Source organism: Electrophorus electricus, chromosome 8 (assembly GCF_013358815.1).
Source record: "Electrophorus electricus isolate fEleEle1 chromosome 8, fEleEle1.pri, whole genome shotgun sequence".
NCBI classification, from domain to species: Eukaryota; Metazoa; Chordata; class Actinopteri; order Gymnotiformes; family Gymnotidae; genus Electrophorus; species Electrophorus electricus.
Genome location: NC_049542.1, coordinates 9,382,757 through 9,403,579, shown reverse-complemented (window position 1 = coordinate 9,403,579; position 20,823 = coordinate 9,382,757). Strand labels below are relative to the sequence as shown.

Here is a 20,823-nt window from a genome sequence, read left to right as displayed (position 1 = left end):
AGCAACAGCATTGTAATGTCATTCGGACTGGATAAGTGTGGTGGGATGCTTGCAAGGAGAGGGAAGGTAGCTAGAACAAAGGGGATCACATTACCAGAGGGTAACATACCAGATGTTGAGGGCAGCTACAAGGACCTTGTAATCCCACACGAATCATGAAGCCAAATGCCTACAAAGAGTGAGGCCAATCCTGAGACGTCAGCTGAATGGGAAGTACCAGATCTAGGCTATCAGCACGTACACTCTACCAGTCATCAGATATCCCAGTGACATAAGATGGCCAAAGGAGAAGATAGAAGCCACTGACATCAAGACAAGGAAACTCCTCAAAATTCACAGAGGTTTCATCCCAAATCCAGCACTCTAAAACTGCACACCAAGTAGAAGGATTGGGACTGAGGAGTAGTGAGTGTCATAGCCACTATCTAGGATGAGACAACCAAGATCCAGAAATACACCAGAAAGATGGTCTCAAGTGATGAAGTGCTTAGTGAGTACCTCAGACAGCTGAGATGATGGGAAGAGAGAAGGCATTAAACAGATTAAATAGGACAGTGTTCCTAACCAGACTTTTTGTATTTGGGGTTGTCTAGTTGAATTAATGTTCCTGCTAATAAATTCAACCTTTGCCTCTTGGCCCCTGCCCCCCATCGAGTCATTAGACTCCATGTCAAAATACAGTTGTTTCTAGATATGAATGCAGATGTGTACTACGCTATTTAAGTAACTTTCCCAAAAGCATTGTACTGTTCATCACCAATAAGAGATTCGCAGTGTTCACTGTAATATTTTCTCTACCCTCTAAAAGATGATTCAAAAGTAGTTAAATACTTTGGATGCATAACATGAATCTAGTTGCCTTGGTCAATGAATCTAGTTGCCTTGTTGCAGACATAGGTCAAGTGCAGGTTATTGTGTTCTCTTTATTAAAGACCCTTTAGAGAAAACAAAGAAAAATCACATCTCATTTATATACTTAAAAAAAACAAAAAACTAGTATAACTCAAGTAATTGAAAGCCAATAAAATGTTACCAGAAGGAAATAAGTTTCCTCTAAACATTAAAAGAGCACAAGTTCATTTAATTTGTAAGAGATTAATCTTTCAAACAAATTATAAAATTTGACAATAAACAATCAGTACAAACCTTAAAAACTGGTATATGTATAGCATTAAGTTACACAAACACTTAAGAGTACAAAACGTCATAAAACAATTATATAAATATAGCCTCATTTAGCAGCAGACAGGGGAAGGTGGTCATTTGCAGGGGAGACTAAATGTTTGCTACTTCAAGGTTTTGACAACCTACTACAAGACCACTGCTTACCTGTGCTAGCTAGATCTATAAAGAGAAACATCAAATCAGTAAAAGGTACTAAAACAGAATTAGGCATCACATTGTTAACCCCAATGGATACACAAAGACCCAGAAAATAAATTAAATTGAAGGCAAAACAGCAGTGGGCTTGAATCCTCTTGGCTGCAGAACAATGAGTGAGTTCCAAAGGACATTATTCAGTGAGATGTATCATAAAACTTCTGCTTCCATCATACTTCCAACCAAACAAAGGAGCAATTGTTGCCTCCACAGAAAACATTAGGCCTACACTAACAGGAGGAAGCTACTACCACACTGTCAGCTTATGGAGTCTTCTCCCAACCAAAAGACATAAACACAGGAGAAGGCAACCTGCTACAGTTGAAAATAAAGGCGCCATCACAAATGAGTCACCTGCAACTAATTACTGAGGGAGAGTTATGTGTGCCAAAAGGGACACTGCCCCCCCAACTGCTGTGAGGATCTGCTGCTCCCTGATACAAAAAAAAGAAGAAAATCTTTACTATATAGCCTCATAATCTCACATCACTAAAGGAAAACAAAATACATTTAATAAAGCTTTCAGAATGTAGTTTAACCTTATTACATTGACTGCACTATGGCTGATTAGACAGAAGGTGGCATAAACCTGCCATTCTAGGGAATTCTTAAAGTGGGTGCGCTGACGAGAAGAATCCTACTGACAAAAATAGTATAAATGTATACGTCAGAAAGATGTTTAACTTAGCATGCACATGGTCCTACTTCAAGGCTATTTCAAGATAAGTCTTTCCCCCTTATTGCTTGTATTTGCAACTTAAGAAATACACATTTAAAACCAAAAAGCAAAACAGATTATATGTAGTCTAATTAACTTTGCCACACAGAGTATATATAGGGAGAAAACCTGCCCCGCTTTAGGCAACGAACATGTTGAAATAGTATCCGTTACTGCAGTCTTGAAACGTCATCAGAGAGAAGAGGGTGGTTCTTCAGGATACCTACCATAGCAAAGTTTTAAAGATATTGAAACGGTTCTCTCGGGCGAGAAGGGTTTCTCAGAAGAGAGTCCGTCTTAGGTGAGTGATAATGGAAATATCCCAGGGAGAAGAACATGGGGCCATGCACGCAGCTACACTGCTGGGGACAGGACAACAACAGAAACATTCTGACAGCGCGAAAAACGGAACACATAAGAAAATAATTGTTGGGGTAAGTGACTGCTCACTCATAACGATACAATGCTATTAGGTACATCAAAGGCAGATTTTTCGGACTTGGCAGTTTTTGTGGCGTGGAATGGGTCAAAGTCTCATCTGAATGTTTTTTTTTTTCCCGGCACGGGTACTATGAGTCATGGTTTTCCATTAATGGAAGTAAAAAGTAACAGCTTGCGTTAAATGTTTAGTGCAGCTTTGTGATAGTTTCTGATTATTATAGTCGGTTATTACAAACGTCACTGCAATGTAGGTTATCGTATTAAAAACAAACTGTCCTTTAATTGCAGTTCTTTGGTGTATCAGTCTATGAAGGCTAACTGTAATTTTGAGGGTCTGACTGCTTATGTGATGCGGTCAGACGACACAAACACAGTCTGCACTTTAGAGGATTCCGTAACCTACAGTTACCTGAAGCTGTGAAGAATCTGATTAAAACAAAACTCGCAAACACTGCTGTTGAAAGACTTTGATGTTCATTTGGTTTTCATTTGAATGCTCATCTTGCCATTAGCGGGAACAGAGATGTGCATTATTGTCTGGTTTTATTGCAAACGGTCAAACTCGAAGTGTGTGTGCACACTACAATAGGCTTACCTTTGTCTGCCTCTATTTCGCACCTCGACATTTAACGTTCTGGGTATTTTTCGGTAACGTCTCAATTACGCCACGACGGGTCGACCCTGTCTAGGACACTCTAGTTGCCATGAGTTAGAAAATGACTGGATTTTTAGTACAGCCTTTGAACTTTCAAGGAACTGTCTGAGGCACTACAAATAGTCATGCAGTTGATACGTGGGCAGTTCTTTACTTCAAAATAATTACCCTTAAAGTCTGTTATCCACAGCCTACTTCTGGTTTTTGAAAAATGAGAGCCAAGGAAAAAAATTCTCAGAGCATTTGCATATGGTCTCATACTCCACTTACAGGATTATTAATTTAAGTTATTTGTTTTATATAGATATTGATGAGCTTCCTCAGGGTGCTATACTGATTGTATGACTGTGCTAATGCTCAGATGTGTCACCAACCTCTGATACAGCTATTGTTTCTGTAGATCAGATACATTTCTTTGCCATTATGCTTATCAAGAACGTTTATGAGTCTTAACTTGTTTTGTTGCCAACTTCTAACCTATGTATTTCCTCAGATATGTACATCAAATATGCTTTTAAATAAATATGCTTCCCATAAGTATCTGGACAGTGAGAACATGACTAGGTTACAGTGTGATGGGTGTAGAGGCCTATAACTATTAGAAAACAGAAATAAATATTGGTAAGAACAGGGTAGAATTGTCTCTGACCAGTTTCTCAGCTTCTTCTTCCTTGAGCCTTCGGCTAAGTTGAAAAAGAAAACCCTGCTTGGTTTTCCTCACTAATACAATAGCACTTCATTGGCACAAGGTTAGAAAATGTTAACCTCAGACAAAAAGTTTAACTTAAATTTGTACTATTACTGCTCATTACTGCTAATTTTCATGCTATAATACATACTTTTACTGTCCATGCCCTTTGCAATTGAGAGCATTCTAGTACTGTGAGCTCACCTTACTTATAACAAAAACTTGCAGACAGATTTACATAAAAATACAGAGTTGCCAGTTTGTTAGCTAAATCCCCCACCTTCACACAAATTGTACATTCCAGCAAGTCTTATGTCATGTGAGAGTGGTGTATGGAATAAATCAGGTGTTCCATTAGTTTTTGTCTAAAATTGGCAAAAAAGTGACCTTTGTGACTTTGAACATGGACTGATAGTTGTTGTTATGAGTTCTGGTTATAGCATCTCCCAAACAGCTGTCATGCCTTTTTTAAAACACACATTTTGTAGGTTTTACAGAGAATGATAGAACTAGCAAAAACCTACTAATGATTGCTTGCTATGGACAAAAAAGTGAATGACGGGGCTGAAATGAGTATGCTGAGAATTGACCAAGGTTAAAACTGGTACAAACAGGAAAATTGTAAATTTAACTATGGAGTACAGAATGTCATTTCAGAACATTGAACCTATCAGACTTTATCTTGAATTGGCTACAACATTGAGGACCATATTGGGTGCCAGTGTTGTGGTCGTAAGATCTCTGGTATGAGCCAGGTTCACACTTCAATTTCAGGCATGTGCAGATGTCTGGTCTCCTACCACAATCCTGCTATAAATGCCATGGCCTGCTATCTTCATTAGGAAGGGCTAATTAGTGGCCAAGCTTTAACTACACTTTTAAGGATGGTTTCAGTCAGCAGGGGAAAGTTTTTGTAGATGTGATTTAAATGTAAACACATTGTCTTCTCCAAAAGACTCAACCATTTTTACACACCACTGTGTTGATCATTATTTGAGTAATGACCAGAAGTCTGCTGTATAGAATTTCTGATGAGGATTTAAGGGAAAACTTCATCAGATGATCTTTTTATCACCTGAGCCAATGACATTCTGCATTTGTTCTTCTGTTTGGCTTCTGCGCTGCCAGGCTGTTGAAGTTTTGCTGAGTTCAGCCAACTGCATCCCCTGGGAAGAAAACCAATTGAGACAAAAACAACCCGAAAAATCACAGAGGGTGTGGCAATGGACTTTAAAGCAAAATCATACCATTCTGATCCTATCTAAGAAACATAACTAACAGTTTGTGGGGTGCAGATATATGATGACTTGGACTTTTGCAGATTTCTTTCTGGAAACCTGAATAAAAAATATCACCAGATCCATTCTGATTCCAGAAAAGACCTAAATAAGGGCTTTACATTTCCTAGCTGCAAATAATTAAATTTACAGCTGGAAACAACTTGGTGTTTATTACTCTCCCTTTTAAATAGGGTTTTATTTATAAACTTAATATGATGATGGGGTTAATGCAATTGTTTAATTGTTGTTTGGAACGTCTTGGAGTCTTTAGAAATAATAAAATGTACTTTTTTAACCTTGCTAACTGATGTCCTTTGTCATGTTATGCATGATTCTTATTCAAGTCTCAAAATTCTTATTTCTCTGAAATATTATATATCATATAAAATATATGATATATAATTATATATCAGATAACTGTTACCAATGTACCTTAGTAGGCCTTTATCTCTAAGTTGAGAGTAGGGGGTTGCAGAGCCTCTTCTCTTTGTCCCTGGGCCTGTTGTCGAATATTAAATGTTCCTGTGGCTGAAATAAGCTCTTTGTTTAAATATATATATATTATTAGTGAAACTGGTAAAGAAATGAGGAGGGACAAATAGTCCAATCTCATGTAGGGAGAATCATGGACTATCTTGACGATGAAATGGCAGGTTTCGTCCTACCAATTCAACCTGTGAAAACTTACATGAATAGTTTACAAGAGTACTTTCCAACTGCAAGTGAAACAAACAATTCAATTAATTGTACTAAACTTAAACTATTATGCACTAGCTCTGCTTGGTGTAACTCATTAAAATGTAATAATGCCTAATGGCAATTGAATTTAAGGTTAACTTTAATGCTTTCATTTCACTAGCAATATTACTTTTACAACCTCAAGCATCTTCCCATAAAAAATGAATAACCAGAAACTTGGCAGTGAAAGACAAATGTCTTTGCATGCAGGATGCAAGCTAATCACAGATAGACACAGAGGGTAGATTGGAGATGAAATTCCATCCCATTTCCTGTACTCCATTCTTGTTGCCTAAACTTTCAGAAGAGTTCGTCTATAATAAGATTCTTCAAACTGACGATTTTAAAATTTCTTGCTGACACTTTTTAAAATCAAAAAGCTATGGAATTTATGTAATTTAGATGCACTTAACATGTTACAAATCTTACCCACAAGACTGAGAGAATATCTGAGATCTAGTTAGGTCACAAGGGTGGTGTATATGCATGGATCTTGCAACTTCAGATCATGGCAGCCAATTTTGTACTGCATGTACCTGTACAAATAAATGTTATAGTCCTGCAGAGAGTAAAATTTACATTATCGTTGGAAAAAGTATATGATCAAGACTTGTGGAAACCTAGCATGCATGCTCTGACAAGACACAAGATCCACAAGCAACCTGGACAGTTAATTGCTAATAGGAAAATATGGAATAAAGAATAAATTATCCCTCTTTCCAAGCAAGGATTATTCCTTAGTGTGCAAAGAGGTTTTTCCTTTACGTTTTTCCTCTTACATAACACACACAATAATAAATCTTGAGTAACTGACAAAGTAAAACTCTTGGAGTCCAGCACTAAATGCATCACACCAAGAAAACTAGCATTTACATTTTTTTACAGACATTTGAAGAGGCAAAATGCCAACATATGCTCCAACATAATTCACTAGACTATTATGACTATGCATTCATGAAACAGACAGTTATAAACATACCCCAGTCTTTACTTGCCATTTATTGTGGCTCTGAATTAATGCTTATATTTGAAAAATCAACATGCTAATAATATAAATTCCTTTCTGAATGTGTACCTCTGCATTTTCAGAAAGTGTTGATAATGCATAGATAGTGTAGCAGTGTAGCACAAATAAAGCTCAAATATAGATACCTTTCACATTCATATCCATTTTTCCACCTTGATTACTGTGATCATTAGCCAGGTTTCCATCCAAACATTTTGCAAATGCACATTTATAAAAGTTTGGCAGAAAGAAATGTGAATTAAGTTGTTTCCATCCAGTATGGTTATGCAAAGATACTGTAGGTTGCCATGATTAGGAGTGGCATTGAAACATTCAAAATGAAAAGATTGAACTCTTTACAGCTTGATGTGTCATCATTTATTTGAAAAACTATTTTCTTCACTCTTTCTCCCATTTTGGCTTTAGTGATATTCTGACTTTTCCATCTCATTCTAGTGTATAAACAGTTTTGTGATATTTGGTGGGGTTTTTTCCTTCTAATTTTAGGCATTTTCAATAGTGGTTTTGTTTTGGGTTTTTTTGGGGTTGTTTTTTTTGCATATTTTCAAAATTTTCAAAAACTTGGTGGATAGAAAACCCACTATTGTTCTAATTCAAAACCCATCTCAAGAAACATGTAAGAATAGCATTTTTCACATGTTGTCAATGACGGGATGAACTTCAATGGACTACCATAGAATGCTTTAATGACATTAGAAACGTTGAATTGAGAAAAAGATTTGAGTGAAGCATGCATCGTTGAAATTTGAAAATACCCTTCTGAATGGTTAGAGCTTCTTTTATGTCCAGAATAACTACATTTAACACCCACTTTATAAGAAACGATGTGTGCACCATTAGAGACTATAACTACCATGTTGCCTCCTTGTGGGTCATTTTCTGGTAACATGACTGCTTTTGACAGACCACTCTTAGCATAGTAGTGAAAATAACACCAGTGCAGTATTTACTGCCATGCTAGTACCATGTCAATGCCACCACATTGAGAATGGTCTTCCACAGAAATAACATTATTTCATCAGTGATCCTGTTGTCTGAAATGGACCAGAATGAATAGGTTAGAGATTGGCTGACAAATGGAGCATGGCAACAGCTTGGCCTCTGTCTGCTTTCTTGCACCTATAAAATGCTTCTTATAATATAAATGTTCCTAATAGTGGCCAGTGATTTATAGGTCCAGGTTAATGTATTTTTAATTAAATTGATGATAAGTATACATTAATGTCGGCCAGCAAGATTGCAGTGGGACTCATGGCCTAGACAAGAGTGTAATTCATTTAGATCAGAATAGAAGTAGTAGTTTTGGGAGTTGGACTATTATGTTTTAAGGCTTTAGACTATGAAAAATTGATGTATATAATTTTTGGACTGTTTTATTCCATTAATCCTACAATGCAGTTGGTAATTAAATATCTGCATGAGCAGGGTGTGGACAGGTGTAGATATAATTATCCATTGAGTCTAGGCCAAGTTTCTCTAAGCAGAAGCATGTCCAAATTTTTCTGGGTAATTATGTAATTGAACAGCTACTGCTCAGTGCCAAATTGGGACATCATATCTGTGTTTACAATAGTTTTTGACTTAAGCCAAAGATCTCAAACAGCCAAGATATAGTTGGCAAGTAGTTATAATGCAAGTCTTTCAATGAAGACAAAAATCCAAATGATAACCAGCCAAGTAACCAAATAACCAGAAAGTCTGTTGATATAGCTAACAAATTCTAAACAAAGGGGTTGTTGGGGGAAAGAATATACATACACTCTTCTTATTCAGGATTAGTTTTTTTTTCAGACATCTACAGTTTGAATCCTAAAATTAAAAGTTTTTATCACAGCATGCAATGGTAAAACACCAGTTTAGAAGATTAGTTTCAATGATCTTTGATTTTTCAGCTTACTGGACTGCTTGTTTGACCTGAACGGACAGGTTGCACTTAAGGAGTATTATAAATATTTGGTTAAATACAGTTCCATTTACTGAAATGGTTGGTCTTCTGAAATAAGTATTGCCTGTGTGTCTCCCCATTCTGCTCAATTAATCATGAACTTGCCCATTTGTGCCTTCTTTTTCATTAGTCTCTGCTACCTTTGGGTAGATGCAATTCCACAAGCCTGACATGCATTTTCAACTACTTGTTACCTGAGTTTAGAGTAGTAACTACTGACTAATTACCTCTTGACTTGTAATTTACATAACTGAACATACCTTGAAATCTTTAAATTGATTCTTTTGGGGAGTAATAGTAGACCTTGTAGACTTTAATACTCATTTTGATAGCTACACAGCTAACATTTTCGGGATGTTAATTATACCAAAGTCTACTTTATTGGTCTACACAGTGTAAAAATGGAATAAAGTTAAAATAATTGTGAACTTTACAAGTTTTAGTGACTTATAGGCATTGCAAGAGAACAGTTCTAGATGATAATTATCAAAAACCAGTCCTGCAATACTGAACTAGACTGACCTCACTGACATGTCAGTGAGCAGACCGTAATCTGAATATTGAAGAATACATTCCACTTCTTTTTGCTCATATACACAAGACTTTTCCTGTTGTACACAGTGCCTGAATATTAACATTTTGTGCTTTTAATGACTAGGTTTACAGTTTACATAATTGAACAAAACATCTAAAAGATATGTGCTGCCAAAGAATATTTTCTTGGTTGTGTTTTTCTTCTATATCCTTACTAGTTGTTTACATATAATATTGTTTAATGTTTTGTATAGCTTATTGTTTTTCTGAATGTTTTGTATTTGTTGACTTGTGCTTCAGTATCTTGTCTGCTGCTGTACTGTGTTGAATACAGTTCTGGAGAAACTAGCCTATTTCTTCTTCTCTAAACACAAGGCCATAATCTGAAAGAATTTCAAAAAGGCCTGACTTGATGACTTCGCTATCTAGTCTGTCAACTAAATTAATGATAATCTACCTGAGTAGTAATTACCTTACTACTCAGCTAGCATATTTGTTTTCTTAACTCAGCAATTTGTGTACCTTTCTTTGAAATGTATTGTATTGTATTTATTGTATAACATTGTCAGTGTTAACATTTTTCAATTTCTTTGTTCATTTCTCTAAAATTTGCTTTAGTGTGATTTTTTTAAAGTTGAATTTATTTTACTCTAAATCTTTGTTGTTGTTGTTGTTGTTGTTGTTGTTGTTCTTCTTCTTCTTCTTCTTCTTCTTCTTCTTCTTCTTCTTCTTCTTCTTCTTCTTCCTACCACTATTAATCATAATTTATTTATATTTTTGTCCATAGGTCATTCTAATAAGCTTACTGGCTGTCATCCTGGCTGTCATATTTGTGATGAAACTACACTGTGATGTAAAAGGTAATTTCTTTTGTTGTTTACTGCTGTTCAAAGATCATATGAAAAACAAAACTTTTATAGTCCTAGCAAATGTTATTGGTATCCATCCCTTTTACAATCAGCTTGAAGTGGTATTTTGACCATTACATTTTAATTAGACAAATTTGATTTTTAACTTATACAACCACAACATTGTGAGCTCTTCTCAGGGGTCATCAGTTAGGCACCTCTTTTCATCTGTGTTTCCTTGAATTAAGTACATGACATCTGCAGAATGCTCTGCAGGACAATGAGTTTTGGCATCCCAGCCTCACCCCCTTCCAAGCTCACTTTTAAACCAAGCTGCACCTCTTTAAGCACTATACCACCTGTAAACATCCTGTAAAATCCATGACGGCCTGCCCAGTGACTAAGGTTGTAACTAAGGCTATACTGATCCATGCCACCAGTTCCATCCGAATTTACCACTTTACACAATGACATGACAACCTCAGCCACTACACTTTTATGGTGCATTGCCACAGCTAGTCTGAGGTCTCCTTAACCAAAACCATCCACTAGCCCTTTCAAATACTTCTGATAACTCCTTCACAGCTACTCTTGACTTACGGCCAAACTGCACAAGAAATGATGTGGCAGACTTTGTTACAAATCCCCTAACATCTATCTCTACTGGTCTTCCATGTGCCTGCCACCTACATTCTGTCACCTAAGCCACCATGTCTGCATACTTCAGCTTTATTCTGTCTAAAGCTTCATCCACTGGTTCCTCAAATGGAATTGTTAATAAACTATCCCTTTATTTTTTTTTAGAGTACATCATAGTTAATGCAGTACACTGTGGGACCTGTAGTTTTTTTTTAACCTACATCCACAAGCAATTCCTAATCTGACACTTCAACCCATTTACCAATATTTATAACCTGCGCTTGCTCTCCAGCATGTTGCCTCTCTCACACAAACTTAATTGCTTTATTACTAATAGCAATTGGCAATGTGTTAACTTCTAGGCACTTAGTAAATAAATGCGATAATAAACTAATTTGTCTCCACATATATTGACCCTGCAACGAAGTAACCTTACATGGTGATAAAATATGCTTCAGCATGCCAACCCCCACAAAGAAATTACACTTAGATTCTTCACCTGGACTTCATAATTTCATCATTTCAGTAACTAACAGCAGTCAGGGTCCCATTTATCAAATGGAGTTTGGTGCAACCCTCCTAGGATATGCTTCCCCAGACAATTACAGACCCACTGCTAAACTGGTCATGCCTGGAGATGTTGCAGATGGCATAAGATTTACCACAGCGTATCCATACTCTGCTGCTTGATTGATGCCTTTCAACAGTCTTGTCCAGCTCTCCTAGTGTAATGGCCTGTGTACTGCTATCTTTTCTATGCATTTGAGACTGTGCTGATGTATGGATGTGCCATCCTGGAGGAGCTGGACTACTTGTGCAACCGGAATGGGCTGCAGGCACACCTTCCACTCTATTAGTAGAGACAAGGATCCTAGCAAAATGCAAATTTTGCTACTGTAGAGAAGAATCAATCTGGAAGGATAAAGAGAGAGTAATTGTTGTCACCATCCCATTGGAGGTTTTCTTGCTGTTTCCTCTCCAGTATACCTGTTGTCACATTCATTTGCACCAAAGTAGGTGAATTTGATTCACAATCACTTATGCTTCCTAACTGGAAAAACAGCAAATTGATATCCCTGAAGTTTTAAATATTTTGAACAGTGTATACATATGCAATATATGTGAGTGAGCAAGAAAAAGATATTCAAAATTGTAGTGAAGTATAGTGAAAGAATATGTTTTGAACAAAGATCTTGTGCTCACACAGCTGACAGATATATCAAAGTAGGTGAAGGACAAATGTTCAAGTCCTGTTTCTCTGGAAACATTATGTATTTCACATTATGTATCTCTACATCTATATGAACTCCCCTTTCTGTGGCAATGTGTTTGCAGTGCGTCAAAAGGTGACATAATGGCTGGCTTCATGTGGCTTGGAAGGCCCAGTCACATTTTGACAGAATCACTTCAGGTTTTTGGCTGCAGATGAAGATAGAAGGAAAGTGCTATGATATTGTTATCCTGAGTGATATTTTAGCACTCTCAAGTATGTTATATTGATGTATATCTCCGAAATGCTGGCCTGTTACTCATAGCAAACAAATCACCTGTTAGAGGATGTACAGTAATGTGCCAGGAATACCAAGCTCATTGCTTTGATTCCAGAGGAATTATCATGGTTGACTGCTTGCATGCTACCCATCGACTCCAATGATATTCACTTCAATATTCTTTGATCGCTGAATAGTGGTGTGTTCTTTGATGGCTAAATAGTCCAATCTTGTGTTCTGTCATGACTTTGGCATGTGTAGTGGTCCTCCAGGAATAATTTTGCTGCCTCATCACCATCCATGTTACTAGTCTCATGCAGGTTGACATGCCATGTGTTAGAGTCAGCAGTCGTATATAATGGTGATAAGTGACCCAAGCTTCTCAGCTCTACAAGTGGGTATAAATGCACAGTATTCAGCAATTTTGTTGTGCAGGTCAAGGTTCTTGTTCTCAAAAATGCTATGCTGAAATTTCTTAAAGACAGCTAATGCTTGTTTAAACTGATTGTGTATTTCTTGATCAATACTGCAGTCCTCAGATATACTGCCCAGATGTTTAAATGATTGAACTACAGCAAGTAGTTTATGATCAATTATGAAAGTGGGTAGCATGTGCAATATTCCAGAGCCCCAGTGGCAGAGCACATGTTTTGGAGGTGTGTACAGACAGAATCCTACTGCAAGCAGGAACTACCACAGTAAGGATGGACTGAAGTTCCTGTGGAGAATTAGCTACAGGTGCTCAGTCATCAGCGTAGTGTAGTTTTAGGACTTGCTCTTTGGAAACTGCATCTCCTATGTTGAACAAAATCTCATTTCAGAGGAGTTGGGAAGCTAACAGGAAGCTATTGAAAAGAACAGTTGGTTTTGAAACTTGGGAATTCTGGAAAATGGAGGATGGAGTGCAGGCCTGTGGAATTCCTGGAAATAAACAGGCTTTGACGCAAACAGTCTTTTATATGCTTTTTTCCTACTTTGCAAGGTAGAGCTCTGTCTCACTCACAGAGGTCTGAGAGAAGAGGAGTCCAGATCAAGACATACATGTTTATATAACGAATGAGATAAGACCAGACTAGGCTGAAGGCAGGCCTTCAGGAATTCAGTAACAGCAGGCAAGAATAAATTTACAGGTCCCACTTAGTTTCTCTCCCTTAAGCTTTTGACCTGTCTTTTAGCATATTCATATACACAATATAGAAAACATATACTTCTGTAATTTCTCTCACAACACATACTGTCATACTAATAAATGTATGTCACTCTGGATAAAAGCATTTGCCAAATGCAAACGTGAAATGTAAATGTAATTTTGGTGGGGGGCATGGGTGAGCATTGCCTGTGAGGCAGAGAGATGGCTAGAGTGAACCTGCGGGTAATTAAAATTGTTTGCACCTGTGTGTAATTAATGTCAATGTACTTATATGGCAACTTTTTTTTTCAATTTCCTCTTTGATTTGGTTGCAGTTTGATATGATATTGTCATGCAGATCATAATTATGTTATATTAATTATATTAAGTTTCTTCTACTTTTTATTACTATTACAAAAAATGGACATGTATACAGGTTACTTTGTGAGGCCTATATTTAGTAATGAGCATAACTGTCACAATGAAGCTGTATTTCCAGTAACCTGATTTATGTACCTTTTGTAGGTGCAGAATAGTACTACACAGTGCTGTCATCTCTGTTACCTTTGCAAATGGGTGTGTGTGTGTGTAACACTTTAGACTGTGTTATAAGTACACAGATAATTTTAACATGATGAGTGTTGCATGTTTCTAAACCATAGAGATCTCTCTTTTGCCCTCTCACAGTGAACAGCTGTAAGAGTAGGTGTCTGTCAGGAAACAGAAACATCGGAGCCACATGTCACTGTGACCCAAATTGTGTAAATGAAGGCAACTGCTGTCTGGATTATGAAGAAGTGTGTATTGAGCCAAGTAAGTCTCACCTCTCTTAGCACCAGTTTGAGTTATTTTTGAAGTTTTCAATGTGAATGTGTGTCTGTGTGAGTGTGAATTAGTTTTAGCTAAATTTTATCAGGGAAAGTTTTGCCAGTGGTCAGGGAACAAACAAAACTCCAACAGAATTTCCTGTTTTCTGCTGAGGAAGATTAATGATGTCATGCAAAATAACTGCATAATGCCTGGGCTGGGTTTCTCAAAAGCATGTGAAACAAAGATCATCTTTAAAAAGTGTAGTTTCCACATGCCAATCAAATCAAGGTGCAGAGATTCCGCTGCAAAAACTAAATATAGACGACTCCAAATCATGAACGCTTCAATACAATAACACAAAAATGTACAGACATCTACCCCAAGCTGGTACGGGGCAAGTCAACCATCTTGGCATAACTACTTTACTAAGGGTGCTATAACAGGCAAGAAACTGTGACACATCCCCAGAGTGTCCAGTTCATGTGAAGCTTGGTACACAACATCTATATGCATGTATGGAGCAAGACCTACAACAAGGATACTATATCTACAAAATGGCGGATGCCATCGGCCAATCAGTTTTCAGTTTCACAGGCTTAGCACTGGGCAATTCACATGAAACTTGAATGGTATAGTCTTAGCGAGTATATACATGACATAGTCAAGTTTCAAGGGAATTGGCCACTGGGGGACACTATACTTGAAAGTATATCTCCTATATAATTTCACTTGGCTATACAAACTTGGACTGAAATGATTCTTTGCAGGAGTCCAAACACCTTTGCAATTACAAGTGCTTTATTGCTATAAAATATATAGTTTGTTCACATTAATCAATTGTATAAAATTAACACATCAAATCATATCTTGAAATACTAAGCAGTATCTGACTAATAATTATTGAAAAAATTTCAATAATTTTTCACAATTTATGGATGCAACACATTAATCCAATGGATACCACTATGGCTTAGCCATATTACAGAAAATCTGTCATAGTTTGTCTGATTTTGACCAAAATGGGCAGATATATTCATACTAACATTCTGAGGAAAACCACAAAGTTTGAGTCAAATCTGTTGCTGGGTGGCTCTTACAGTGATCAATTAAATTTTGCATATTATCACAGGCCTTGTGTTTTCATTCCTAAATGAGCTGAAATCAGGAAAAGAAGAACACCTCAACACAGAAATATACAGACATACAATCATAGTCTGATGTTGCCTGCAAAGTATGAGGCATGTCGCCCAATGGTAGGCTGTACAGCATACAACTAACTACTTCACGTCTAATTGACAGGTTGTGTGTTTGAATGTCTAAATGGATAGAAGTCAGAAAAAGTAGTTCACATCCAAACAGAAATTTACAGACATGCATGTAATGACAGAAAAAAGTTGTACATTGATATCAGATTCAGTAGGTTATGGGCTTTGTTAATTTTAAACATTTACAAGGCACACACTGCTTACAGTCATAATATCATATAATCAGTGGAGGCTATTAGCGCAGCACAGTACAGTTATTAGCTTTTTACACCAGCACCAAATACTCAAAAACTCACCAGCATACACAGTGGCAGAAACATAGCACACACACACACACACACACACACACACACACACACACACCTACCTACCTACCTCTAGGGTTCATCATCACCAGATCTCCAATGCCAATTTCATGGCAGCTTCTTATAAAAAGGGACAAAAACAGATGCAACCATGGTAGTAGGTGACTGGCATATCAGATATGATATAAATTAGTCAGAATTAGTGGCAGGATATAACAACAAAACCTAGATAAAGTTTGAAATGTGTGCATCAATCCTGCATTAAACAAATACATAAAACTGTAAATGTAACCTCCTCAGAAAAAAGCAGCAAATATCAGACCTATCATGTCGTGAAATGTAACAAGTAGTAACAAGTAGTATATGGATGTGTTTAATGTATCAGGAGTATTCAAATTGACCCCAGAAAAAGTGAACATCTTTCCATGGAAATGGCACATTTAGCCTAAGCAGAGGGATGGAATAATTTTTATATTACTTTGCTAATGATGTTCTGAATCTGAAGTCATTTCTTTGTTCATACAAAGATTTCCTTTTTAAGAGAAAAAGAAACTTTAGTTGCCAATAGTTTTTTAAAAAAAAGATGCACATTGAATAAACAGAAATTGATTGTATTTTGAATAAGATAGAAGTGGCTTAGATTTGATTAATTGTGCTCCCAGTGGACGGGACTCCAATGTTAATGTTTTTCCCAACTCCCTTCTCTTTCAGCCTTTCCTAATGTTTGCCCAACTTCATTTCTCCAATATCTCTCTCACCAGGTCAGCGTTGGACATGCTCCAAATTTCGCTGCGGTGAAGAGAAGTTGCCCAATAGCCTTTGCTCATGTGCTGCAGACTGTGATCAAACAGGAGACTGTTGTGCAAACTACAACAGTTTATGCAAAGGTGAAGAAATTATTCAGACATTATTGGAAACTTGAAGCTAAGCCTCAATTTGTCTTAAATCTTCATCTGAACTTGGTTTCATTTCCTTTTTAAATGTGAGACATTCAAAAGGTTAAATGGGTTTGGTAGTGACATTTAGTTCTAACACCATTAAAAATATTTTATCTCTGAAACAGTTGGCACACTAAATTTTTGTAAATACATCACCACAATAGACATTAACTTTTTATTTACAGTACCCGCTAGAATGATTGGCCTCCTTGGTGAAGATGAACAAAAAAGGTTATAGATAAAAAGGCCTTTGATGAATTTTCAGTGAGGCAATATTATTTAGAAAAAAGTAAAGGTCAGATATCTCAATATGTTTAATAAAATGATAAGAAGTAATAGGCATTTATCACTGCCTTTGACCCCCTCATCTTTACAGAGTCCTGCAGGAGTAGGAAAGAGCCTGGAAGAACCATGTTTCCTCCAATTTTCTCTGTCCTGTTAGTGTACTGCATATATTTTACACTAAAAATTCAACTTCCTATACAGTGTATTCAGACTTTTGTCTCTTCACATTGGCCTTAGTTTCTTAATCCTGCCCTAGCCACAGGATTATGCTTATATAGATATTTAATTATTTCAGACAGGCAACATGTTAGTTTATTCCCTCCTTATCTGTTTATCTGTTTGCAGATTTAGATACAGTTATTGTTTTAATTCAGTACTTGCACATTTTCAAAATATTTTTATGTATATCAACATGTCATAACCAAGATCCTCACATTTGTTGTTCCACCAATTGCTTTCAGTGTACTAAAAGTAGTACAGCAATGTTTACTTTTATTATTTATGATTACAGGGTTGTACTGTGGCTCTGGTCCTCCATTTGATAGAATTACTTATTTTTGGTAGAAACGAGGCCTTATTCTGGCCTGTGCTTCTGGTCAGATTTTCTTTTCTCAAATTCTATTGTTACGGTCTTGAGAAACAAGAATCACCATGAATGTAACCATCAGACACCCTCAATCTGCTATCAGGAAGGGTTGTCTGTGTGAAAATGAAGTTGTTCTGAATGTATATGCACCCAGAATCAGGATATGGATTACTAGCATGCATGTAAAATTGTACAGTATGTGCCCCACTGTATTGATGCTGCCTGCTTCCAATCACATGATGTTTGCTTTAACCGTCTAGCCTCCCCTAGATCTTTTTTGTACCAGATCTTTTTTGTCATCAGTCTTCCCTGCCTTTCTCTTAAAACTTCATGCACCTGTAACAGATTATTGGTCTTGCACATTCCTGGGTCTCCATCAAGATTTTTATCTGTCATATATACATTTGTAGCTGGTACAAAAAAATACATTGGACTGTAAGGCGGCTGCTCTCAAGACTGGTTCAGAAATAAAATCATAAGTATGAGTACAATAAAGCGAAGATACTAATAGTGCAAGTGAAGTTAAAGTGACCAAGTGTATTGTGCAAGTGTCTAGTTCAAGTGTCGTCGTGCAGTCCTTTACATGTGCAAGTATGGAGATGTGCTGTGTGTGTGTGTGTGTGTGTGTGTGTGTGTGTGTGTGTGTGTGTGTGTGTGACTTTCAGTGAAGTCTTGTATGTGTGATGTTATGGAGATGTGCTGAGTGTGTGTATTTGTGTGCCTCACAGAATGTTGTGAGGTTTTAGCTGTTTATTTTCAGTATGGCCTGGGGGAAGAAGCTCCTTCTTAACCTCTCAGCCCAGACCCTGATAGAGTAGCGACATTTCCAAGAGGGTAACCACTGGAACAGATCAGCCTCTCCTACTGCCTTTTCCAAGTCCTGTCCTCCCTGCATATCATACTAGACTGCTGTGTAACTTCAGGGCATTTTAGTGTCTAGGAGGATCCTATATCATTTAGCTCCAAGATCAACATTGCTTTTACTTTACCTTACAAAACCATTAAACACATCACATAGCCAGTTCTGTGATTGCTTGGCCTAATGATGACACCATGTTGGTATGTTAGCTGTGCAATGACTTCATTCCATTTAAGACACCCCTGCCTGATGACATCAGTCTCTCCAATGAAGCACCTGGTTCTCGCCCTCCTGACTTCAGCCTGACTGTTCCTGCCTAAACAGCTTTTCCTCAACGTATTTCCTTTTTGCTCTGCTTAATTTATTGTAGTGCCTTACCAGATTTCAGTCAAATATAAAATGCCAGGAAATTTTAATAAGAAGATAAAAAGTCTTGAGTACACGATTTGATTGTTAGTTTCTCAAACCTGACACAGTTTGAAACTTGGTCTCAATTTAAATTGGTACAAAGGACTCCTTGGATCAATGGAACAGCAACAGGAATCGATATCACTTCTTGGTTGAAAGTGGTCCCACACCCTAAAACATCCAGTCAACTACTGTCCTGTTCTCACAAAATAACCTTTGTTAAAGCACGTATTTATTAGTTATATTTAGTACCAGCCCCCTGCCACACATAATTCCAGAATTAATATGAATGGAATTGAGACACCATCTTGTGCCCTGTGCTGCCAGGACAGGCTCTGGCTCCTTGTGACCCTGAACTGGATTAAGAGATGAATGAATTAGTGAAGTACAATGAATTAGGCAAGTACATTACTGGTCTGGAGGACTCTGTCCTGGTAGAGAGGCAAATGCATTGGAATATGAAGCTTTATCAACAACAGCTGTTGCATCACATAAGGTATTGCTGGCAGCCTGCTGCTAAATTATACCCCTTTAGTGAAGAAATCTGAGCACTTAATGGTATCTAAGACTTATTAATGGCCCGATCAGGAGAGGAGTTTTGGTATTACAGTTCCATTCATGGGTGACTACATGACAAAACTTCATTTTTTGAACAAAGGGATATTTAAGGTCCTTTGACCAGAAGCAACAGCCTTATGTCTGAGTACTTTTTTTTTTTTTGAGGACTCCTCTTTCTGTTTTAAGGAGGCTGTCTCTTATTTTTTGTGGCCTTCTAGACAAATCTATATTTAAGCCTGTTTTCATCAAAACAATCTTGAGTACACCTTCTGTTGTCACTGACTCTACAAAATGTATCAAGTTCATCCTGCTCTATTCCCTTGGTCATTTGTATACTCAGATTGTACTCCTCTGTCTTATACCATCTTTCCATCTGATCCTCACCTCATCTGGTTTAGCTGTCAGACTTATAGTTCTGCTCTGAAGTAGTAATGCTTTTCATCAGGATGCAGTTACAGTCCCATAGACTTGCAGCTGTTCACCTATTGGTGTATTGATTTTGGTGGCTTTCACTACACTTGCAGGTTCTCCTCTTTTTGCCTGCTGAATTCACTCTCCTGCTGCAGGAGACACTTCAGCCCTGTGGAAGCTGTTACCTGGTATTCTTCCAGCCATTCATTGAGCCTTCTAGAAAGTTGCTGTCCAAAAAGTCCAGCTTTTATTATCATAGCTTTTTTCCCTTCTACAGTTTTAAATTTACTAGAGTTTATTGTTTAAAATCATAGCCAGAACTTGCCAAATGCAGTCATGCAATAACTGAAGTTTGTGAGAAAGACCAGGATTCATATCTTCAATTGTTAAATATATTTGGTACCTGACACCACTGTTTGCTGTGATGGCATTTTTCACACACTGCCATTAGCTGTCTCTTTCCTGTTCACCATAATGCCTCTATCATTTATTGCAAAGTTCTCTTAGCCCCTTCTACAATTTTGCATTTACTAGTCAAATCACAACCATTTAACTCTTGCCATGGAATGCCCTCACAAATTGGGATTTTTGCATGAACTGGCCTGGCTTGTGGAATGGCTCTTTTGACACTGTTTGCCATTTCACACAATCCTAGCTAGCTGTTGTTGAGCCGGTTAGTCTGCACAGCTGACTTTATTTTCACTTTCCTTCACTTTTAGGAGAAAAAGCATGGTTTGAAGAAGACTGCGAGGACATCAAAACACCACAGTGTCCTAAAGGGTAACATTATACAGTTGATGTATATATGATCAAGTTTAGTGTACAGTTGTGTAGATCTGGGTGATTTTGTAATGTAATTGTTGGCTAATGCTGAAAGAGTGTGTAT

General features: G+C 37.2%; 1 protein-coding gene across 2 annotated transcripts in view; it reads left to right on the top strand.

The window, feature by feature from the left end:
• The first annotated feature begins 2,131 nt into the window (after positions 1–2,131).
• enpp1 (ectonucleotide pyrophosphatase/phosphodiesterase 1) overlaps positions 2,132–20,823 on the top strand; it is a 56,129-nt gene continuing 37,437 nt past the window's right edge. Inside the window, exons 1-5 of one of the 2 annotated variants that reach the window (XM_027001153.2) lie at positions 2,132–2,532; positions 10,194–10,266; positions 14,200–14,325; positions 16,654–16,779; positions 20,657–20,717. In XM_027001153.2, coding sequence (XP_026856954.2) covers positions 2,410–2,532; positions 10,194–10,266; positions 14,200–14,325; positions 16,654–16,779; positions 20,657–20,717 — 509 coding nt within the window. In that variant the 5' untranslated portion in view covers positions 2,132–2,409. The remainder of the gene's footprint in view (positions 2,533–10,193; positions 10,267–14,199; positions 14,326–16,653; positions 16,780–20,656; positions 20,718–20,823) is intronic. The other variant, XM_027001161.2, reaches the window with a different exon arrangement.